Source organism: Lithobates pipiens, unplaced genomic scaffold (assembly GCF_037356315.1).
Source record: "Lithobates pipiens isolate NorthernLeopardFrog02 unplaced genomic scaffold, aLitPip1_a1.2 Scaffold_8, whole genome shotgun sequence".
Lineage (NCBI taxonomy): Eukaryota > Metazoa > Chordata > Amphibia > Anura > Ranidae > Lithobates > Lithobates pipiens.
In genome coordinates, this window is record NW_027507903.1 from 574,770,943 (window position 1) to 574,793,011 (window position 22,069).

General features: G+C 42.8%; 1 protein-coding gene across 1 annotated transcript in view; it reads left to right on the forward strand.

The window, feature by feature from the left end:
- The first annotated feature begins 1,615 nt into the window (after positions 1 to 1,615).
- The window catches only part of LOC143961063 (intercellular adhesion molecule 1-like), an 88,442-nt gene continuing 67,988 nt past the window's right edge, over positions 1,616 to 22,069 (forward strand). Inside the window, exon 1 of the mRNA XM_077470204.1 lies at positions 1,616 to 1,830. Coding sequence (XP_077326330.1) covers positions 1,773 to 1,830 — 58 coding nt within the window. The 5' untranslated portion in view covers positions 1,616 to 1,772. The remainder of the gene's footprint in view (positions 1,831 to 22,069) is intronic.

The window sequence follows — 22,069 nt, forward strand, 5'->3', positions numbered from 1 at the left end:
TGGCAGTAAACACTCAAGAATCTGGTTGCAGAAAATAACCCAAAATAAACAACCACTGACACCAATGGAGTAGAGCAGGCTAAAATAACTAAAAGACCCTGAGAAACTGGTAGTTGTCATTATTTAAAATTTGGTTTAACCACTTCAGCCCAGGCCATTTTTTGTGTTAAGGCACTGTGCCGCTTTAACTGACAATTGCGTGGTCGTGCGACGTTGTACCCAAACAAAATTGACGTCCTTTCTTTTGGTGGTATTTGCTTACCTCTGCGGTTTAAATTTTTTGCGCTATAAACAGCAAAAGAGCGCCAAATTTTGAAAAAAAAAAAACTATATTTTTTACTTTTTTTCTATAATAAATATCCCCAAAAAATGTTCTTCATCAGTTTAGGCCAATATGTATTCTTCTACATATTTTGTTAAAAAAAAAATCACAATAAGAGTATATTTCCTGGTTTGCACAAAAGTTAGAGTCTACAAAATAGGGGATATATTTATGGACTTTTTATTATTATTTTTTACTACTAATGGCGGCGATCAGCGATTTTTGGCGCGACTGCGGACAGATCGGACACTTCTGACACTTTTTTTGGACCAATGACATTTATACAGCGATCAGAGCTAAAAAATAGCTACTAATTACTGTATAAATGTCACTGGCAGGGAAGGGGTTAACACTAGGGGGGTGATCAAAGTGTTATGTGTTCCCTAGGAAGTGTTTCTAACTGTAGGGGGGATGGAACAGCAGATCTCTCTCTACTTCCCTGACAGTAGGGGGATCCATCTGTTTACATTGACAAATCCTCCATCTGTCTCTGTAAGGAGCGATCGCGGGTCGCCGGCGGGAACATTGCGGCCACCGGCCACGTGCATCCACTCTGGCATTGCACTGTGGGCATACGCACCCCCCCTATTCCTCTTAAAGTGGCCGACATACACCTACGGCGGTTTGCGCAGCCGTGCCAACCTGCCACGGCTGGTCGTTAAGAGGTTAATAAAAAAATGGGCTGCTCAGTCTAAAATGCCCAGGCTTATTTTTTGTCCCAGTCCGGGCTTGCTTTCCACTGCCGCTGATGTTCCACACACACTGTGCCAACGTTTCGCATACTGCTGCACACTTGGATGATGTTAGCTGGAGAAATTTAGCAGTTTCATGTTTTGTTGTTTTATTATTTTTTACTGTTTTTAAAAATGTTGATGTTTTATTTTTTTTGTGGGGGGGGGGGGGGGGGGGAAGAAGCGATGGTGCAAGTAGCTAGTCTTGCCTAGGGTGCAAAATCGTCTTGCATAAGCCCTGGTGGAAGCTATCAATACAGCTTTGTACATTTACCAAGTTACAAAGTATTACAAAGTACATTCTGGGGAAGGTCATTGGCATTTTGAAGGTGAGGAAGTGCCATCCTACGCTCCCACTGATTACACCCATTCTCCATAGGAAATGTTACTTTCTGTATTGTGTTTCTTTTTCCTATTTTAATTAATTGTATTTTTTACCAGCTCTTATCTGTATTGAAATGAAAAGACAATAAGAATGTGAACGGAGAGGAGGGGGCCCTTCAAATGTGCTTACGAATACACTTCCGTTAGGCAAAACCCCGTTGAAGGGGAGGTCCAGAATTACAGGAAACAGAGTGAGGTTCATATATTTCATTTCATATACCACAAGATATCAGCATCCTGAGCCACACGGGATTAGAGAGAGAAAGCAACTGACTTGCATCTTTGGGGTCTTCAACATTAAAGCTCATTGCTTATTCTCTGCATCAAAGCTCACCATGGAAATCTATTGGGTCCTTCTGGTTGTGTTCCATGTGGCTGTCCTCGTTTATACAGGTATGCTCTAAGTGTGTGGTGTATGGATGTTAAATGTTACTTGAATAGTTAAACATTAATATGTCATTGGGTTTTGTGTAGCATATAGAACCCTTTATGTCAGGTTACTGCACCAGTAGAGCTTACAGTCTAATTTCCATAGTGCAGTCATACAGCAGGCTCATAATTTTGGTTAGTATTTTGGCTGTGAGAGGGAAGTAAAGAATATGAACAAAAGTTGCATATGAACACGTGGAAAACGGACAACTCCACGCAGATAAGGTCCTTTTCATAGACGACTTAATATGTCCAGAGTAGCATGACCAAGCAGGCCATACACCAAGCCAATTTTATCTGGTTCTCAATGAACTGGGCGAAATTTGATCAGCGAGTGGCCACTTTTAGCAAAGCAAAGAAGCCAGGCAGAAAATTATCAGTCAAACCTCTCATGCATCCAATCCAATGGCGGCTGGTGCTCAAAATTTGGAGGACGCAAACAAACTGAAAAATTCGGAAAATCTCCATCAATTTGTGGCCTCACTGTGCCCATCAATTTCCGGCACTGTGCCATCAAACGCAGCCACTGAGCAAATGCTGCCAGTGTGCCCCCCCCCCCCGCCAGCCCGCCATCTGCACTTACCCTGTCTCGATGGGACAGCCCCTCGATGTCTTCTCCCGTCCTCAGCATTTGAATATTTTACAAGCCTGTATATACCTGATAAAACAAATCAAGAAATAAATAGTTTATTATTTTAATAGTATCCGTTTAAAAGTCATTCAATTACTGGTACCAACACAAGAGTATTATAAAGTGCATGGTCCGACATCACTACCCGTCACCGCAATCCCCCAAATTCTATGCATGTACTATGTTTTGTAATTAGCCTATCACTGGACATGACCTCTAAGCTCCCCTCCACACACAGCAAAACTCTTATGCCGCGTACACACGATCGGAATTCCGGCCAGAAAAAGACAGATGAGAGCTTTTCATCGGAAAATGTGACCGTGTGTATGCTCCATCGGAATTTAGCTGTCCGAATTTCCGCCAGCCAAAAATTGAGAGCATGTTCTCAATTTTCCCGACGGAAAAACGTTCTATCGGTAATTCCGATCGTGTGTGTGCAATTCCGACATGCCAAAAATCACGCATGCTCAGATTCAACTGCGAGACAGAAGCTATTGGCTATTGAACTTCCTTTTTCTAGTCCTGTTGTATGTCACCGTGTTATAAATGATCGGAATTTGATGTGACCGTGTGCAGGCAAGACAGCTTGAGCCAAATTCTGTCGGAATTCCGTCGGGAAAACCATCAGAGCTTTTTCCGACGAGAATTCCGATTATGACCATAAGGCTTAAAGTATAACTAAAGGCAAAACCTTTTTTTTTTGTATTGGATAGAATGGAGAGGGACTAGAACCCCTGTCAGTTTTCATTGCTGTCTGTGCTCCCATTAAAGAGGAAGTAAACCCTGATGGGTTTTACTTCCTATTTGTTCCTCTGCAAAGTAAAAGCATAATGGGCTAGTGGCACTTACCTGCAAGCGAAGCCTGCGCTGTTCCTGCTGGTGGCCGCATCCATCTTCGCCCCTCTCCCTTCCTGGGCCGCGAACTCCAGCTCTGTGACTGGCTGGAGCCGCGTGACATCACTGACGGGAGCCAGAAGTCGCGGCAATTGCGAGTGAAAAAACATCACGGAGGGCTTCGGGTGACCCGATCCTGCCATTAACAATGTGTTGCCAGACAATGGCTTTCTATAGAGGCTGGTGTGAATAATTGAACCATCGCCACAAAGATGAACATCCAATATTCATTCGCTTTTCTAACACAGTGACCTGCGAGCGCCCAGCATGGCACTTGCAAGACCTTTTTTTGGCACCTATTATAGAGCCTATGGCTCTAATCAGGTGCTCTTCAAAAACACCCCCCTGCCACCGTAATTCAGGCGCCCTGTGCCCGAAAAGGGGCCTGGTGCCTGAATAGGGAGTGGCAGCGGCGGCCATAGATAGATTCATGCAATGCATGAATCTATCTATTGGTACTAGAGGGGGTGGCAGGAGATAGGGGGCGGCTGATCCAATGACATATCTCCCAACATTTTGAGATAGGAATGAGGGACACCTACTAGCAAATGTATGTAGGCATAGGACATGCCCCCTGCCACACCCCCTTAAAGGAGAATTAACCCCCAAAAAAGGTTAATTAAATCCACAAGTGCTTTTTTTACCACTACTATCCCTTTTTATTGTCTTTTAAAATGTACAAATGCAGCAATTTAGAAATTGGATGAAAGGTTTAGCACTGGTAAACACTTTTTAAAAGATAAAAAGTGCATACAGGCATACCCCACTTTTAAGTATGCAATGAGGTTTATTTACTAAAGCTGGAAAGTGCAAACTCAGGCTCATTTCTGCATAGAAACCAATGAGCTTCCAGGTTTTATTACCAAAGTTTTATTGAACAAGCTGGGGTTAGAAGCTCATTGGTTTCTATGCAGAAGTGAGCCTGATTTTGCACTTTCAGGCTTTAGTAAATAAACCCCATTGTGTACTTAAAAGTGGGGTATGCCTGTATTATATACAACTATACAGATCAGACCAAAATGAGGGACAAAGGAGGAGGAAATAGGGACAGAGGGACTTTGCTCCAACTCAGGGACAGTTGGGAGCTATGCAGTGGCACCGGCTATCAGGATACAATGGTGACAACAGAAGATTTATCCATCCACCTTTTTTAGTGTGAATGGAGGAATCTATTAGGCTGGGTTCACATATGTGCCGCCACGGGTTCCAGCCTGGGGTCCGGTGCATTTCTATTGACCGGTTCAGGTGCAATTCAGGTCGGAATTTTTCGTTTGAATTCACACCTGAACCGGACCCAAAAATGCACAGGAATTCGGAATTGGAATTTGCACTACAGCCGCCCCAGACCTGTATGAACCAACTCCTTTGAAAGCCAGTCACACTTGTATGTCATGCGAATTGGAAGAAGAGAAAACCGCATAAAATTTGCATATATGTGAACCCAACCTTACATTTTTTCATTAAGACCGTAAACTGAATAAAAGAAATGTATGGGTATATGGTCAGCTCTAGTATGCTGCCCGGGAAACATGAATAATTGTTACAAGAATCCCAAAATTGAAAATAAATTTACTGGGGGGTTTAACTTTGTATTCCACTAAGTATACAGTATATATACTATAGGCAATGTATATCCAGTTCTCACATTGCCCTGGTCAGAAGAATACTCTGCTCATTTTTGTAATTAGTTCCCTGACACGTTTTCCTGCTGAGCTGATCTGTCTATATGGTTACATCATCAATACCTTTTTACACTTTTTTTGGGCTAAGCTGAAAGTCTGGGGTGGGGTAGGATAATGATCAAATTTGTAAATAGCTTCCATTAGCTGTTCTGTACCATGATGCTCATAGAAGTTCATGAAGGTTTTCTGCCACGTGGGAACTGTAGAAACAAAGTAATGACTCATCTGTAAGAGGTGTGGCCCTGCGCCAAAAATATACTAACGGAATAAACTAGAAGTGACAAAAAAAGAAACAAAGCAAAAAGAAAAAAAAAGAAATAAATAAATAAAATTTGCATTCTTTCTGAGCTGCTGCGGATATCCTAATGTGCTATACCAAAACACAGTGAACAAATATACTAATACTCTTTTATCTTATACTATTACTCTTTTTTTTACAATAAAAAAGGACATATTAACTAAAGCAAAATGTGATAAATACATAATCCTTGGAAAAAAAAAAATAGATCTAAAGTCCCATAACTCTGTGTGATAATTTGATTTTTTGGTGTACTTGTGCTTTAGGCTGGGTTCACACTGGAGCGGCTACGAGAACCGGATGTGATTTCGCACCACACTGCAGTGCAAATCACATCCGATCTCTGTGCGATGCGAGTTCAACCATACAGATAGTATGGCTGAATTCGCATCGCACCCGCCCCAAACTCGCACAGGACCCTTTTTTTGGTCCGCAGCAGAATCGGATCGCATGGGTGTTCACACCATGCGATCCGATTCCTGTCCGAGTTTGCAGATCGCACTGCGATATGCGAACTGATATGGGGGTGTCATTAACGTTTCACTGACACTCCCAGCAGTCCGCATAGGGCAGTGTGAACTGCCGGAGGGAGGCATGCGAAGCGGGAAAACTCCGCGGATTTGCGGCGTTCCTGCATCGCTCCAGTGTGAACCCAGCCTTAACCACTTGACCACTGGGCACTTAAACACCCTTAACCACTTCAATACCGGGCACTTAAACACCTTCCTGCCCAGACCAATTTTGAGCTTTCAGCACTGTCGCATTTTGAATGACAATTGCGCGGTCATGCTACACTGGACCCAAATTCAATTTCTATCATTTTTTTCCCCACAAATAGAGCTTTCTTTTGGTGGTATTTGATCACCTCTATGGTTTTTATTTTTTGTTAAACAAATAAAAAAATACCGAAAATTTTGAAGAAAAATATGTTTTTTTTTGTTTCAGTTTCAAAAAATGTGTAAATAAGTACGTTTTCTCCTTCACTGATGGGGCTACACTGATGGGCACTGATGGGCAACGATGAGGTGGCACCAATGAAGTGGCACTGATGAGGTGGCATTGATGGACACTGATATGTGGCGCTGATAGGTGGCACTTATGGGCACTGATAGGCAGCACTGATGGGCGACACGGATGGGCACTGATAGGTGGCACAAATTGGCACTAATAGCTGGCACGGATTGGCATGGATGGGCATGGATAGGCGGTACAGATGGGCATGGATAGGCAGCACAGATGGGCATGGATAGGTGGCACAGATGGGCATGGATGGTCACTGATAGGTGGCACGGATGGGCACTGATAAGCGGCACAGATGGGCACTGATAGGTGGCATTGTATTATACTGTACTGATCGATGCCAATCAGTGCCAAACAATAATGCATGCCAATCAGTGATGCCCATTGGGGGTGTGCGTCCCTGGTGGGCCAGTGTGGGCATCCTCGGGTGTGTGCATCCCTGGTGGTCCAGTGTGGGCATCCTCTGTCAGAGGAGCAGCCGATCGGCTCTCCTCTACTCGCATCTGACAGACACGAGTGAGGAAAAGCCGATCACTGGCTCTTCCTATTTACACTGTGATCAGCCGTGATTGGACACGACTGGTCATGTGGTAAAGAGCCTCAGACGGAGACTCTTTACCGAGATCGTAGTTGTGGGGTGTCAGACTGACATCCCGCAACAACGATCACCGCGATGCATGCCCCCCGGTCATATGATGTCTGGTCAGGATTTTGAAACTACTTTGCCGCTGTGTTTCTGTTATAGGGTGGGCGGCAAGTGGTTAATAACCAGACCAATTTTCAGCTTTCAGTGCTCTCACAGTTTGAATGACAATTACTCAGTCATGCAACACTTTACCCGTATAAAATTTTTGTCCCTTTTTTCACACAAATAGAGCTTTCTTTTGGTGGTATTTAATCACCGCTCGGTTTTTTATTTTTTGTGCTATAAAAGAAAAAAGACCGAAAATTCTGTAAAAAAATTAATTTTTCTTCGTTTCTGTTATAAAATTTTGCAGATTAGTAATTTTTCTTCATAAATTTTGTCCAAAATTTATACTACTACATATCTTTGATAAAAATATTGGTGTATATTATTTGGTCTTTGTGAAAGTTATAGAGTCCACAAGCTATGGTGCCAATATCTGAAAATTGATCACACCTGAAGTACTGACGGCCTATCTCATTTCGTGAGACCCTAACATGCCAGAAAAGTACAAATACCCCCCAAATGACCCCTTTTTGGAAAGAAGACATTCCAAGGTATTTAGTAAGAGGCATGATGAGTTTTTTGAAGTTGTCATTTTTTCCCACAATTCTTTGCAAAATCAAGATTTTTTTTCCGTTTTTTTTTCCATAAAATTGCCATATTATCAGGTAATTTCTCACACACAGCATATGCATACCACAAATTACACCCCAAAACACATTTTGCTATTACTCCTGAGTATGACGATACCACATGTGTGGGAGTTTTACACAGCGTGGCCACATACAGAGGCCCAACATGCAGGGAGCGCCATCAGGTGTTCTGGAGCATACAGGCCAATTCTGACATTTCTCTCCTACATGTAAAAATCATCATTTATTTGCTAGAAAATTACATAGAACCCCAAAACATTATATATATTTTTTTAGTAAAGACCCTAGAGAATACAATGGTGGTTGTTGCAACTTTTTATCTCGCACGGTATTTGCGCATCAATTTTTTAAACGTGTTTTTTTTTTAAAAAAACTGTTTTGTGCTTTAAAAAAAAACAGTAAAGTTAGCCCAATGTTTTTGCATAATGTGAAAGATGAAGTTACACCAGGTAAATAAATACCTAACATGTCACCCTTCAAAATTGCACACGCTCGTGGAATGGCGCCAAACGTCGCTACTTAAAAATCCCCATAGGCGACGCTTTAATTTTTTTTACTGGTTACATGTTTTGAGTTACCTCGCTCTAACGTTTGCAGCGATAACTCACATGTGTGGTTTGAACACCGTTTTCATATGTGGGCGGGACTCACATCTGCATTTTTTATTCATTTTACTTTATTTATTTTAGTTTGAAATTTTTTTCCCCAAAAATAAATTTTTTGATCACTTTTATTCCTATTACAAGGAATGTAAACATCCCTTGTAATAGGAATCTGGCATGCCAGGTCCTCTTTACAGTGAGATATGGGGTCAATAAGACCCCACATCTCACCTCTAGGCTGGGAAGCCTGAAATAAAAAACAAAACAAAAAAAACGATTCTGGCTTTGATCGTATTGGCGAGTCGGTAGAAGCACCGGAGGGTGGCGGGAGGGGGGGGGGCATCATCTCTCGCCTCCTGTAAGAACGATCAAGCAGTAGAACAGCTGCTATGATCATTCTTATGGTATAGGGAATCGCTGGCTGAAAAAGCTGATATCTGAATGATGCTTGTAGCTACAGGCATCATTCAGATATCCCCGCACAACGTCAAGGACGTCATATGACGGCCGGCGGCGGGAAGTGGTTAAAATGCTTTTTTTTTTTCTAACACAAAGTTGTCCATTTATACAGTATGTCTAACACATAGCATGTACATACCAAAAATGACACCCCAAAATAGATTTTCCTACTCCTCCTGACTACGGCGATACCACATGTGTGAGACTTCCACAGTCTGGTAACATACAGAAGCTGAGTACAGCCGAGCATGGCCGAGCATGGCTGGGTATCACTGAGTATTGCAGGGTATCATCGAGTATGGCTGAGCATGGCCGAGCATGGCTGGGTATCACTGAGTATTGCAAGGTATCACCGAGTATCACTGAGTATGGCTGGGTATTGCAGGGTATCAGAGTATGGCTGAGCATGGCCGAGTATGGCTGGGTATTGCAGGGTATCACAGAGTATGGCTGAACATGGCAGAATATGGCTGGGTATTGCAAAGTATCACTGGGTATGGCTGGGTATTGAAGAATATCACCGGGTATGGCTGGGTATTGCAGAATATCACAGACTATGGCTGGTTATTGCTGGGTATCACCGAGTATTAGACATGTGCATTCGTTTTCGTCCGAATGCATTTTCCTCCGAATTTCAGCTATTTTCGTTTTCGTTTTGACAAACGATAACGAAAGCACAAAATCCGAAAAACGAAAGATCCGACATAAATAAATGCTTTATTTTCGTTTTCATTGTTACAACAGTTCGATATAGAATAGGAGATTCGACATGACTCTGACAACAATCTGTGTCTATAGAACCTGTGGTCGAATGTGCTTAACCTTACCTCTATTAGTCCAAGATTATATAGAGAAAATATTCGACAGAGAAAAAAGATTTGACAGAGAGAAAAGATTCTGCAAGTTACTGTCCTAAAAAGTGTTTGGGGACCTGGGTCCTGCCCCAGGGGACATGTATCAATGCAAAAAAAAGTTTTAAAAACGGCAGTTTTTTCGGGAGCAGTGATTTTAATAATGATTAAAGTGAAACAATAAAAGTGTAATATTCCTTTAAATTTCGTAGGGGGGGGGGGGTTGTCTATAGTATGCCTGTGAAGGGGTGCATGTTTCCCGTGCTTAGAATTGTCCCTGCACAAAGTGTCATTTATGCAGGAAAAAAAGTCCTAAAATCACTCGCAGCTATTATGAATTGTCGGCTCCGTAATACAGAGAACACTCATTGAAAGTCATTGATAAAAAAATAAATAAATAAATAAATAAAAAAGCGTGGGGGTCCCCCAAATTCAATTACCAGGCCCTTCAGGTCTGGTATGGATATTAAGGGGAACCCTGCCTCAAATTTAAGAAAAAATTTGACGTGGGGTTCCCCCTAAATATCCATAACCAAACCCTTCAGGTCTGGTATGGATATTAAGGGGAACCCCGCGTCAAATTTAAAAAAATAGACATGGGGTTCCCCCTAAAAATCCATACCAGACCCTTTATCCGAGCACGCAACCTGGCAGGCCGCAGGAAAAGAGGGGGGGACGAGAGAGAGGCCGCCCCTCCCTCCTGAACCGTACCAGGACACATACCCTCAACATTGGGAGGATGCTTTGGGGGTCTGTGACCCCTCAAAGCACCCTGTCCCCATGTTGATGAGGACAAGGGCCTCATCCCCACAACCCTGGCCGGTGGTTGTGGAGGTCTGCGGGTGGGGGGCTTATCAGAATCTGGAAGCCCCCTTTAACAAGGGGACCCCCAGATCCTGGCCCCCCCCTGTTTGAAATGGTAAGGGGGTACAAAAGTACCCCTACCATTTCACAAAGAAAGTGTAAAAAATGGTTAAATAAAACAAACACACTTTTGAAAAATTCCTTTATTAAAAATAAAAAAATTAAAAAAAGATTCCAGCGGCGGTAATCCACTCTTGCTATCCAGCGACGGACGGTCATCTCTCCAGCGATGTCTCATGTCATCCAGCGCAGCGAATACATCCTTCTTCTGTCTCCTCCACGGAGACACTGCAGGCATTCCGGCGGCTGACGTTTCTTATATACGGAGGGCGGGGCCACCCGTCACCTGACCCCGCCCCCCTCTGACGCAAGGGGAAACCCGGGGTTCCCTGTGACGTAGGGTTGACCCGCACCCCTCTGATGTAACACAGGCAGGTTTCCGTTACATCAGAGGGGGGCGGGGTCACCCATACGTCACGGGGAACCCCGGGTTTCCCCTTGCGTCAGAGGGGGGCGGGGTCAGGTGATGGGTGGCCCCGCCCTCCGTATATAAGAAACGTCAGCCGCCGGAATGCCTGCAGTGTCTCCGTGGAGGAGACAGAAGAAGGATGTATTCGCTGCGCTGGATGACATGAGACATCGCTGGAGAGATGACCGTCCGTCGCTGGATAGCAAGAGTGGATTACCGCCGCTGGAATCTTTTTTTAATTTTTTTATTTTTAATAAAGGAATTTTTCAAAAGTGTGTTTGTTTTATTTAACAATTTTTTACACTTTCTTTGTGAAATGGTAGGGGTACTTTTGTACCCCCTTACCATTTCAAACAGGGGGGGGCCAGGATCTGGGGGTCCCCTTGTTAAAGGGGGCTTCCAGATTCTGATAAGCCCCCCGCCCGCAGACCTCCACAACCACCGGCCAGGGTTGTGGGGATGAGGCCCTTGTCCTCATCAACATGGGGACAAGGTGCTTTGAGGGGTCACGGACCCCCAAAGCATCCTCCCAATGTTGAGGGCATGTGGCCTGGTACGGTTCAGGAGGGAGGGGGGGCCGCTCTCTCGTCCCCCCCCTCTTTTCCTGCGGCCTGCCAGGTTGCGTGCTCGGATAAAGGGTCTGGTATGGATTTTTAGGGGGAACCCCACGTCAATTTTTTTTTAAATTTGACGCGGGGTTCCCCTTAATATCCATACCAGACCTGAAGGGTCTGGTTATGGATATTTAGGGGGAACCCCACGTCAAATTTTTTCTTAAATTTGAGGCAGGGTTCCCCTTAATATCCATACCAGACCTGAAGGGCCTGGTAATTGAATTTGGGGGACCCCCACGCTTTTTTATTTATTTATTTATTTATTTTTTTATCAATGACTTTCAATGAGTGTTCTCTGTATTACGGAGCCGACAATTCATAATAGCTGCGAGTGATTTTAAAGGACTTTTTTTCCTGCATAAATGACACTTTGTGCTGGGACAGTTCTAAGCACGGGAAACATGCGCCCCTTCACAGGCACACTATAGACAACCCCCCCCCCCCTTAAAGGAATATTACACTTTTATTGTTTCACTTTAATCATTATTAAAATAACTGCTCCCGAAAAAATGGCCGTTTTTAAAACTTTTTTTTGCATTGATACATGTCCCCTGGGGCAGGACCCAGGTCCCCAAACACTTTTTAGGACAGTAACTTGCAAATTAGCCTTTAAAATTAGCACTTTCGATTTTGAACGTTGGAGTCCCATAGACTTTAATAGGGTTCTAAAGTATGCTATATAGTTAGCTCCGTCGAATCTTCTTTATACATTCGACAGACACCATAAGCCTTCCAAGACAGATTCGACCGTAATTCATGTGGATTTTCGGACGAATGCAATTTTTGAACGAAAAACGAAATAAATAAAAACGAATTTCGGGAGTAACTAAATAAATTAAGTTTTCGGACGAAAACGAAATTCCGAAACGAAATATTTAACTCTGCACATGTCTACCGAGTATGGCTGGGTATTGGGATTTTATGTGATAGACCAACACAAAGTGGAACATAATTGTGAAGTGAAAGGAAAATCATAAATTTCAAAATTCTTACAAATAAATATTTGAAAACTGTGGCGTGCATTTGTATTCAGCCCGCCTGAGTCAATACTTTGTAGAACCTCCTTTCACTGCAATTACAGCTGCAGGTCTTTTTGGGGATGTCTCTACCATCTTTGCACATCTAGAGAGTGACATTGTTGTCCATTCTTCTTTGAAAAATAGCTCAAGCTCTGTCAGATTGGATGGAGAGCGTCTGTAAATAGCAATTTACAGGTCTCGCTATAAATTCTCAATTGGATTTAGGTCTGGACTTTGATTGGACCATTCTAACACATGCATATTCTTTGATCTAAACCATTCCATTGTACCTCTATTTAATAATTAAGTTAGGTGACCTCTGAAGGCAATTGGTTCCACTAGATTTTATTTAGGGGTATCAGAGTAAAGGGAGCTGATATCTATTTGTAGAAAATTTTGAAAACCATTTATAAATTTTCCTTCCACTTCACAAATATGTGCCACTGTCTATTACATAAAATCCCAATAAAATACATTTAAGTTTTTGGTTGTAACACGACAAAATGTGGAAAATGTCAAGGGGTATGAATACTTTTTCAAGGCACTATATGCACAAGCACTTTATATTATCACACAGAGATATGGGACTTCGGATCTATTTTTTTTTTCAGGGATTATGTATATATCACATTTTGCATAGTTGATGTGTCCTTTTTTTTATTGTAAAAAAGAGCAGCACAGTTTCTGTATTAGTATAAATATAATATCTCAAGCTGTAGACTGAGCCTCATAGCATCAAACAGCATTTGAATATTTTACAAGCCTGTACATACCTGATAAAACAAATCAAGAAATAAATAGTTTATTATTTTAATAGTATCAGTTTAAAAGTGATTCAAGTACTGGCACCAACACAAGGGTATTATAACGTGCATGGTCTGACATCACTACCACGTCCCCGCAATCCCCCAAATTCTATGCATGTACTATGTTTTGTTATTTGCTTATGACTGGACATGACCTCTAAGCTCCCCTCCACACACAACAAAACTCTGAGGCTTAAAGTATAACTAATGGCAAAACTTTTTTTTTGCATTGGATAGAGTAGAGAGGGATTCAAACCCCTGTCAGTTTTCATTGCTGTCTGTGCTCCTGTTAAAGAGGAAGTAAACCGTGATGATCCTGCAAAGTAAAAGCATAATGGGCTAGTATGCACTGCATACTAGCCTATTATGTGGCACTTACCTGCAAACGAAGCCTGCGCTGTTCCTGCTGGTGGCCGCATCTATCTTCATCCCTTCATGCAGGGCCGCGGGTAACCTGATCCTGCCATCAACAGAATGTTGCCAGACAATGGCTTTCTATAGAGGCTGGTGTGAATAATCAAACCATTGCCACAAAGATGAACATCCAAGAAACTTATCCTGCTTCTATCACACTGTCCTGTAAAATGTACATTTTTTATCATTATTATTGAGGTGAAAATGTTCAAGAGCACCTTAGCAAATATCAGCAATGAATATCAGGTCATCTATATAGCAGCAGTACATTCTAATGTGGGATCTAAAGGGGTTGCCCACTCCAGATATGTGATGGAGCGCCCACCATCCCATATAAAAATTTTGCAAGCGAGGGAGAAAATTTTGCCCCCATCGCTGCTCCACATTTTTGCAGGAACCGCTCTCCATTAAAAACAAAAAAGTTATGTGTCAGTAAATGTTGGAGATAATCCAGGACAAACAATTGCTGCTCCAGAATTAAATTGGCATTGTGTTCCAAATAGAAACTAATTGTCTCGATAGCGAAATCATGGGGATACTCGAGTAAAGTCTTAAAACATCGCAGGTGATCCACATGGAATCTCTGTCCCATCTTGTGTCATTGTCATTGTTTCAACTTGACCCTCCCTTCTAGATTGTAAGCTCTAATGAGCAGGGCCCTCTGATCCCTCCTGTATTGATTTGTATTGTAAGTGTACTGTCTGCCCTCATTTTGTAAAGCGCTGCGCAAACTGTTGGCGCTATATAAATCCTGAATAATAATAATAATAATAATTGGCAATGTTAAGGAGGTGATTGGTGTCATTGAGAAAACTGGGAAGTTTACCAATCAAGGGCTGTAAAACATTGTCCAGCCATTGGCCCAGACTCGCATTCAAAGAATTGATACCTGGTCTCCCATATAAAGGATCTAATCATTTATAGGTCTTGGGGAGATAGTGGAAAATGCGGGCTATGGGGTATTCTGGATCTAAGCTTGTAGCAAATTTATTATCAAAAACATCCAGGCTAACCCCTTTATTTACCAGACAAGTTAACAACATTTTGTATTTTTTTACTAATGTCATCCGACATTTTAATCAATACCATGATGGGGACACTTCTGTGGTGGAGGTACAAGTTATTGAAAAGATTGTTATACCCAAGAGAGGGGGAGATGTCTTTAGGCTTCTTTGTAAAAGGGAAGTTTTTTTGATTTTTCAATTCAAAACACGTATACCTTATGGGTTAAATTTTTAACACACTTTTATGAGTAGATGCTTTCCAATTTTATTAGCATTATGTATTCATCTACTTTGGTCCCCTTTGTAATATGAACTGCTTCTCTCATCACGAGATACAATGACAGCTCTATATATTTTGTAATTTGCCCTTTGCCACTAGGTGGCCTCTTTACCCTTTTTTGATCAATTTGATTGAATTTTTTTTTAATCTCATTTGAAGATTTTTTGATTTTGACTTTAAAGAGCGACTTGTGGGGCTATACTCTTCCCAAGATACGAGTTCTGTCTGCCAGTGTTTGGACACAACACTTACCATTTACATCTAATGTTCCCTCTCTCTAGTTGTGTTCTTGCATCCTCTCTGTTACACTAACAATTTAGTTGGCAACATCGTATTTCTTGCCATCATTGTGCAGGCTTTTGCTACTTTTTTTTATTTTTATCTTATGATGAGGTCATTTATATTTATGTAGCAAAATACATGTATTTGCACAATGCCATATATACTAAGTTGCAATGTGATGTGATGAGAGAGATATTTTTTGCCTCTCTCTTAAACATAGGTTCTTTTTACAATATTATTATTATTATTATTATACAGGATTTATATAGCGCCAACAGTATACGCAGAGCTTTACAACATTAGGGCAGACATTACAATACAATACAATTCAAGACAGGGGGTAATCAGAGAGCCCTGCTCGTTAGAGCTTACAATCTAGGAGGAAGGGTCAAATTATACAGAAGGGTAATAGCAGTGCAGTTGTTAGATGGAGGCAGGATAGGCTTCTCTGAAGAGGAAAGTTTTCAGGGAGTGCCTAAAAGTGGATAAATTTGGAGACAGTCTGACAGATTGGGGTATTGAATTCCAGAGGATGAGCGAGGCTCGGGAGAAATCCTGGAGGCGGGTATGGGAAGAGGTGATGAGGGAGCCAGAGAGCAGGAGGTCTTGGGAGGAACGAAGAGGGCGATTAGGTTGGCATTTTGAGACTAAGCTAGTGATGTAGTTGGGGGCAAAATTGTGGATGGCTTTGTAAGTAAGTGTTAGTATTTTGAATTTAATTTTTTGGGCAAGTGGCAGCCAATGGAGGGATTGGCAGAGAGGGGTAGCAGACACTGTGCAGTTTGTAAGGTGGATGAGTCTGGCAGCAGCATTCATGATGGACTGAAGGGGGGATAGTGTATTTAAAGGTAAGCCAATGAGGAGGGAGTTGCAGTAGTCAAGGCGAGAGATAACCAGGGAGTGAATCAGGAGCTTTGTGGTTTAATTGGTTAGAAAGGGATGTAATTTAGAGATGTTTCGGAGGTTGAGGTGGCAAGCTTTGGAAAGTGATTGGTTGTGGGGCCGAAAGGAGAGTTCAGAGTCCAGGATAAAACCTAGCACCCTGACATGTGGGGATGGGTGTATGGTTGTGCCATTGCTCTTGACAGAGAAGTCAGGGGAAGAGGCACCTGGCGAAGGAAATATTATAAATTTGGTTTTGGACAAGTTGAGTGGAAGTGGTGTGACATCCATACAGATATGTCTGTTAGTAAGTTAGTGATGCGTGAGGAGACTGATGGAGTGAGTTGAGGGGTGGGGAGATTTGTGTATCGTCAGCGTAGAAATAATATTGAAAGCCTTGAGTGGCTATCAGCTGACCCAGGGAAGAGGTGTAGACTGAAAATAAAAGAGGTCCAAGAAAAGAACCTCGGGGTACTCTGACAGAGAAGGGAAGAGGAGTGGAGGAAGTAGAATTTTAAGTGACACTGAAGGTGCGTTGGGATAGGTAGGATGAGAGCCACTGAAGAGCACAGTCACGGAGACCAAGGAAGTAAAGTTTTTCGAGGAGGAGAGGATGGTCAACCGTGTCAAAGGCACCTGAAAGGTCCAGAAGTAGGAGTACAGAATAGTGTCCGTTGGTTTTTGCAGTTAGTAGGTCATTTGCGTGTAGGTTGTTAAGATCGGTAGGGTCCAAGGACAGCTTTTTAAGTATGGGGGTGACCAGTGCATGTTTTAGAGCATTGGGGAAAATGCCAGAGGTGAGGGAGAGATTGAAGATGTGAGTTAGAGAGTGTAGGATAGAGTCAGATGGCGACCATAGTGTTTGAGAGGGAATAGGATCCAGGGGGCAGGTGGTGAGGTGGGTGTTAGAAAGGAGTTTTGCAACTTCGTCTGTAGTAGCAGTTTTGAATAAGGGGAGTGTTAAGAGTACCTGTTGTAATGGGGTCTTAACTGGGGGAGATACCTGTAGAGTGGAGATTTCATCACGGATTGTATCAATCTTGTTTTTGAAGTGATTAGCAATCTCCTGGGTAATAAGTGAGTCAGTGGGTGGAGGCGGTGGAGGATGAAGTAGAGAGTTGAAGGTAGAGAAAAGTTTACGGGGACTGGATGAGAAGGTGTTAATAAGAGTTGTAAAATAGGTCTGCTTGGCAGTGTGGAGGAAAGAGTAGTATTTTTGGAGGGCAGGTTTGTATTGGTTGAAGGCTTTGAAAAAACTTGGTCTTGTGCCACAGACGCTCAAGAGCACGACTACATTTTTTGAGAATTCTAGTGTCATCTGTTTGCCAGGGCTGTAGGGGTCGAGGCCTGATTCTGCGTGTAGTGAGGAGAGCGAGCTTGTCCAGGGTAGAGGACAGGGATTTATTGTAGATGGAAGTGGCTTGGTTGGGGCAGGACAGGGGAGAGATTTTGTCATGGAGGTGGTCAGCAGCAGAATAGAGGAGAGAAGAGTTTAAGTTGCGAAAGTTTCTACGGGTGATGGTTAGGCGATTGGAGGGAAAGGTGTTGGAAGACAGGGAGAGAGAGAAATTAATAAGGTGATGGTCAGAGAGAGGAAAAGGATTATTTGAGAAGTTGCATGGAGTGCAAAGGTAGGAGAATACAAGGTCAAGGGTGTTGCCATCAGAATGAGTAGAAGTCTGTACCCATTGCTTCAGGTCAAATGAAGAGGTTAGACTAAGAACTTTAGAAGTAACAGGAGTGTTTGCATTAGCAGGGATGTTGAAGCCACCAAGAAGGATTGTGGGAATTTCTGAAGAGAGAAAGTAGGGTAGCCAGGCAGAAAACGCATCAAGGAAAGTCAATAATGGTCCAGGGGGGCGGTAGATCACAGCAATTCTTAGGGAAGTAGGAGAGAATAGACATATACAGTGAGCTCCAAATGATGAGAGGGAAAGAGAGGGAGGAGAGTGAATAACATGGAAGGTGCTTTGGGGGGATAAGAGGAATCCCACTCCACCTCCCTTGCTTCCATTAGGCCTAGGGGAGTGAGTCCAGTGAAGGCCACCCTGGGAGAGGGAAGCAGGAGAAGGGGTATCAGATTCGTGGAGCCAGGTTTCGGTGAGAGCAAGTAGATTAAATGAATTAGTGACAAAGAGGTCATGAACAGCCGTGAGTTTGTTGCAGACAGAGCGAGGGTTCCAGAGGGCACAGGAGAGGGGGAAGCTGGTGTTGGGAAGAAGAGGAATGGAGACTAAATTGCGTATATTGCGACTACTGCCAGAGGGTGTAGGGCGATGGTGATGGGTGTGTTGGGTACAGTTAAATAAAGGAGGCCCAGGGTTTGGGGAAATATCTCCAGCGGTTAGGAGAAGCAGAAAAGTAAGGGAGGTAATATGAGAATACGATTTGTATGTGGGGACATGCTTCAGTACCCTGGGGGGTTTGTTAGCAAGTGGGCTTAGCGTTAGGAAGAGGTGATGAGTGCAGAAGTAGGGAGAGGGAAGAAGTGAGGGTGATGTACAGATTGTGGGGTGGAGCAGGGGGGTGAAGAAAAGTGAGTTTGAGGAGAGAGGGTGCAATTGTGAAAAGGAGGAGGTAAAGAGTGCATGTTTCAGAGAGGAAGGTGGGATAATTTGGAAATGAGGTCACCTGCAGTCTGCTGTGGTTAGCTTTGTGCTAATTGCTGAAGTGCAAGAGCAGAAGTGCCACTTATTTAACCACTTCAGCCCCGGACCAATTGTCAGCCTAAGGACCAGAGGTCTTTTTACAATTTCGCACTGCACTGTTTTAACTGGTAATTGCGCGGTCATGCAATGTTGTACCCAAACTAAATTTGCGTCCTTTTCTTCCCACAAATAGAGCTTTCTTTTGATGGTATTTGATTGCCTCTGCTATTTTTATTTTTTGCGATATAAATGGAAAAAGACCGAAAATTTTGAGAAAAAAATATATTTTCTACTTTTTGTTATAAGAATAAACTACATTTTAGTCATACATTTAGGGCAAAATTTATTCAGCCACATGTCTTTAGTAAAAAAAAATGTCAATAAGCGTATATTTATTGGTTTGCGCAAAAGTTATAGCATCTACAAACTAGAGTAAATTTTCTGGAATTTACACAGCTTTTAATTTATGACTGCCTATCTCATTTCTTGAGGTGCTAAAATGGCAGGGCAGTACAAACCCCCCCCCCCCCCCAAATGACCCCATTTTGGAAAGTAGACACCCCAAGGAAATTGCTGAGGGGCATATTGAGCCCATTGAATATTTTATTTTTGTCCCAAGTGATTGAATAATGACACAAAAAAAAAAGTTTACAAAAAGTTGTCACTAAATGATATATTGCTCACACATGCCATAGTTATATGTGGAATTGCACCCCAAAATATATTCTGCTACTTCTCCTGAGTATGGGGATACCACATATGTGGGACTTTTTGGGAGTCTAGCCGCGTACGGCACGCCGAAAATCAATCACTGCCTTCAGGATTTCTAAGGGTGCAAATTTTTGATTTCACTCCTCACTACCTATCACAGTTTCGAAGGCCATAAAATGCCAAAATAACACAAAACCCCCCCCAAATGACCCCATTTTGGAAAGTAGACACCCCAAGCTATTTACTGAGAGGCATGTTGAGTCCATGAAATTTTTTATATTTTGCCACAAGTTGCAGGAATATAAATTTTTTTTTTTTTTTTGCACAAAGTTGTCACTAAATGATATATTGCTCACACATGCTATGGGCATAAGTGAAATTACACCCCAAAATAAATTTTGCTGCTTCTCCCGAGTACAGGGATACCACATGTGAGGGACTTTTTGGAGCCTAGCCACGTACAGGACCCCGAAAACCAAGCACTGCCTTCCGGGTTTTAAATATAAAACGCTACCAAAAAAAACTGTTAGCGATCGCAGGGATCAGGCCTGACTCTGCGAACGCTGCAGTTATGTGTTTAGTGCTTTGTAAGTGACAGTGATCGATCGATACTGCACTTGGGTGGGCTGGGCGGAGGGGCAAAACGCCGGTGCCAGCAGGTATCTGGGCTGATCCCGCTAACAATAAGTTTTTTTTGGAACCCTTAACTGCTGGGGACGCTACTATAGATCTGATCAGATCAGATATTGATCTGTTCAGATTCTATACCACTACGGGAGGTTTATGCTTTGCACGTGGGTGTTAGCGGTACTGGCACTAACCTAGCGCTGCCTGGGGCGACGCAGACCCTGACCCTAAAACCTAATGGATATCACCCGCCGGGTGATCAGGGGGTTAAACCTTTATTGGGTAATAAATGGTGGGTGCCCTGATGCTATAAAAAGCAAACTAACTAACCAGAGTCACCCATAACACTTATACGGTGATCACTGGGGAAAGGGTTAACTAGGGGCAATCAGGGGGTTAAAATCTTTATTAGGTAGTATATGGCGGTCCCTGGCGCTATATAAAAACCTGACGGGGAACCTAAATAACTAACTGGCTAACCAGCGTCACCTATACTGTGATCGCTGGTGAAAGGGTTAACTAGGGGCAATCAGGGGGTTAAAACCATTATTGGGTAGTATATGGGGGTACCTAGCGCTATAAAAACCTGGCGGTGAACCTAAAAAAATAACTAGCTACCTAGCGGCACCAGTGACACTAATGCAGCGATCAGAAAAACGATTGCTTAGTGACACTGGCAAAAGGGGGTGAAAGGGTTAACTAGGGGCAATCAGGGGGTTAAAACCATTATTGGGTAGTATATTGGGGTACCTAGCGCTATAAAAACCTGGCGGTTAACCTAAAAAAATAACTAGCTATTTAGCGGCACCAGTGACACTAATGCAGCGATTAGAAAAACAATCGCTTAGTGACACTGGCAAATGGGGGTGAAAGGGTTAACTCTAGGGGCAATCAGGGGGTTAAACCTTTATTGGGGGGGTAGGGGGCTACCCTGGACCTAACACTAACTGCCCTGACAGTTTTTACAGTCACAACTGACACTAAATGCAGTGATCAGTAAATAAATTCTCACTGCAATCAGTGACACTGTGACTGGGAGGGGGGCGAAGAAACCAACGGCCATCCCCTCATCCCGGATCGCTCCTGCAGCGAAATGGACTGGCGCATCCAGCGGGAGGGGGTTCGATCGGACCCCCCACCCGCTGGAAGGCGAGCACGTACATGTACGTGCTTGTGCCTGTCGGTGCCATTGCGCCGACGTACATCGCCATGCGGCAGTCCTTAAGTGGTTAAAGAACCCCACTTCTTTGGAAGAACCCCTGTATCTGCAGCCCTGTATGTGTTCCCCCGTAACGAAGGCCTTGTTTTTATACTGTGTTGGGTGTGGGTTGAATCTGGCAATTAATCAATCAGGAGGTAATATTAGTCACACAGCTAGCAGAGCAAATCTTTTCACATCACATTCAAATTGCAAGAGGACCAAAAGGCCAAAATTGTAAAGATAAGGGAACCCATAATTTAGGTAAGACTTAATAGCTAAATAAACATCGAAATAATGTGAGCATGGCTACAGATTGAGTTGAAACAGCAGTGGCAAACAGATGTACCAAATATGCATGTGAGCAGTCAGTCAATGTTCATTTTGAAGTAGATGGGGGTATAAACGCAGATTTATATGAAAATAGATATGAAAATATGTCAATTTTCATATATATTTTTGTTTATTTGGATATATGTATTTATACTGTATATGTATATATGTCATGTCCATATAGCTTCCATATTCCATTGGTCTCTGTCATCATTGTTTTTATCCGTTTATCTGTGTTTTTCACTGATAATTTTTTTTTTATCTCATAGATATA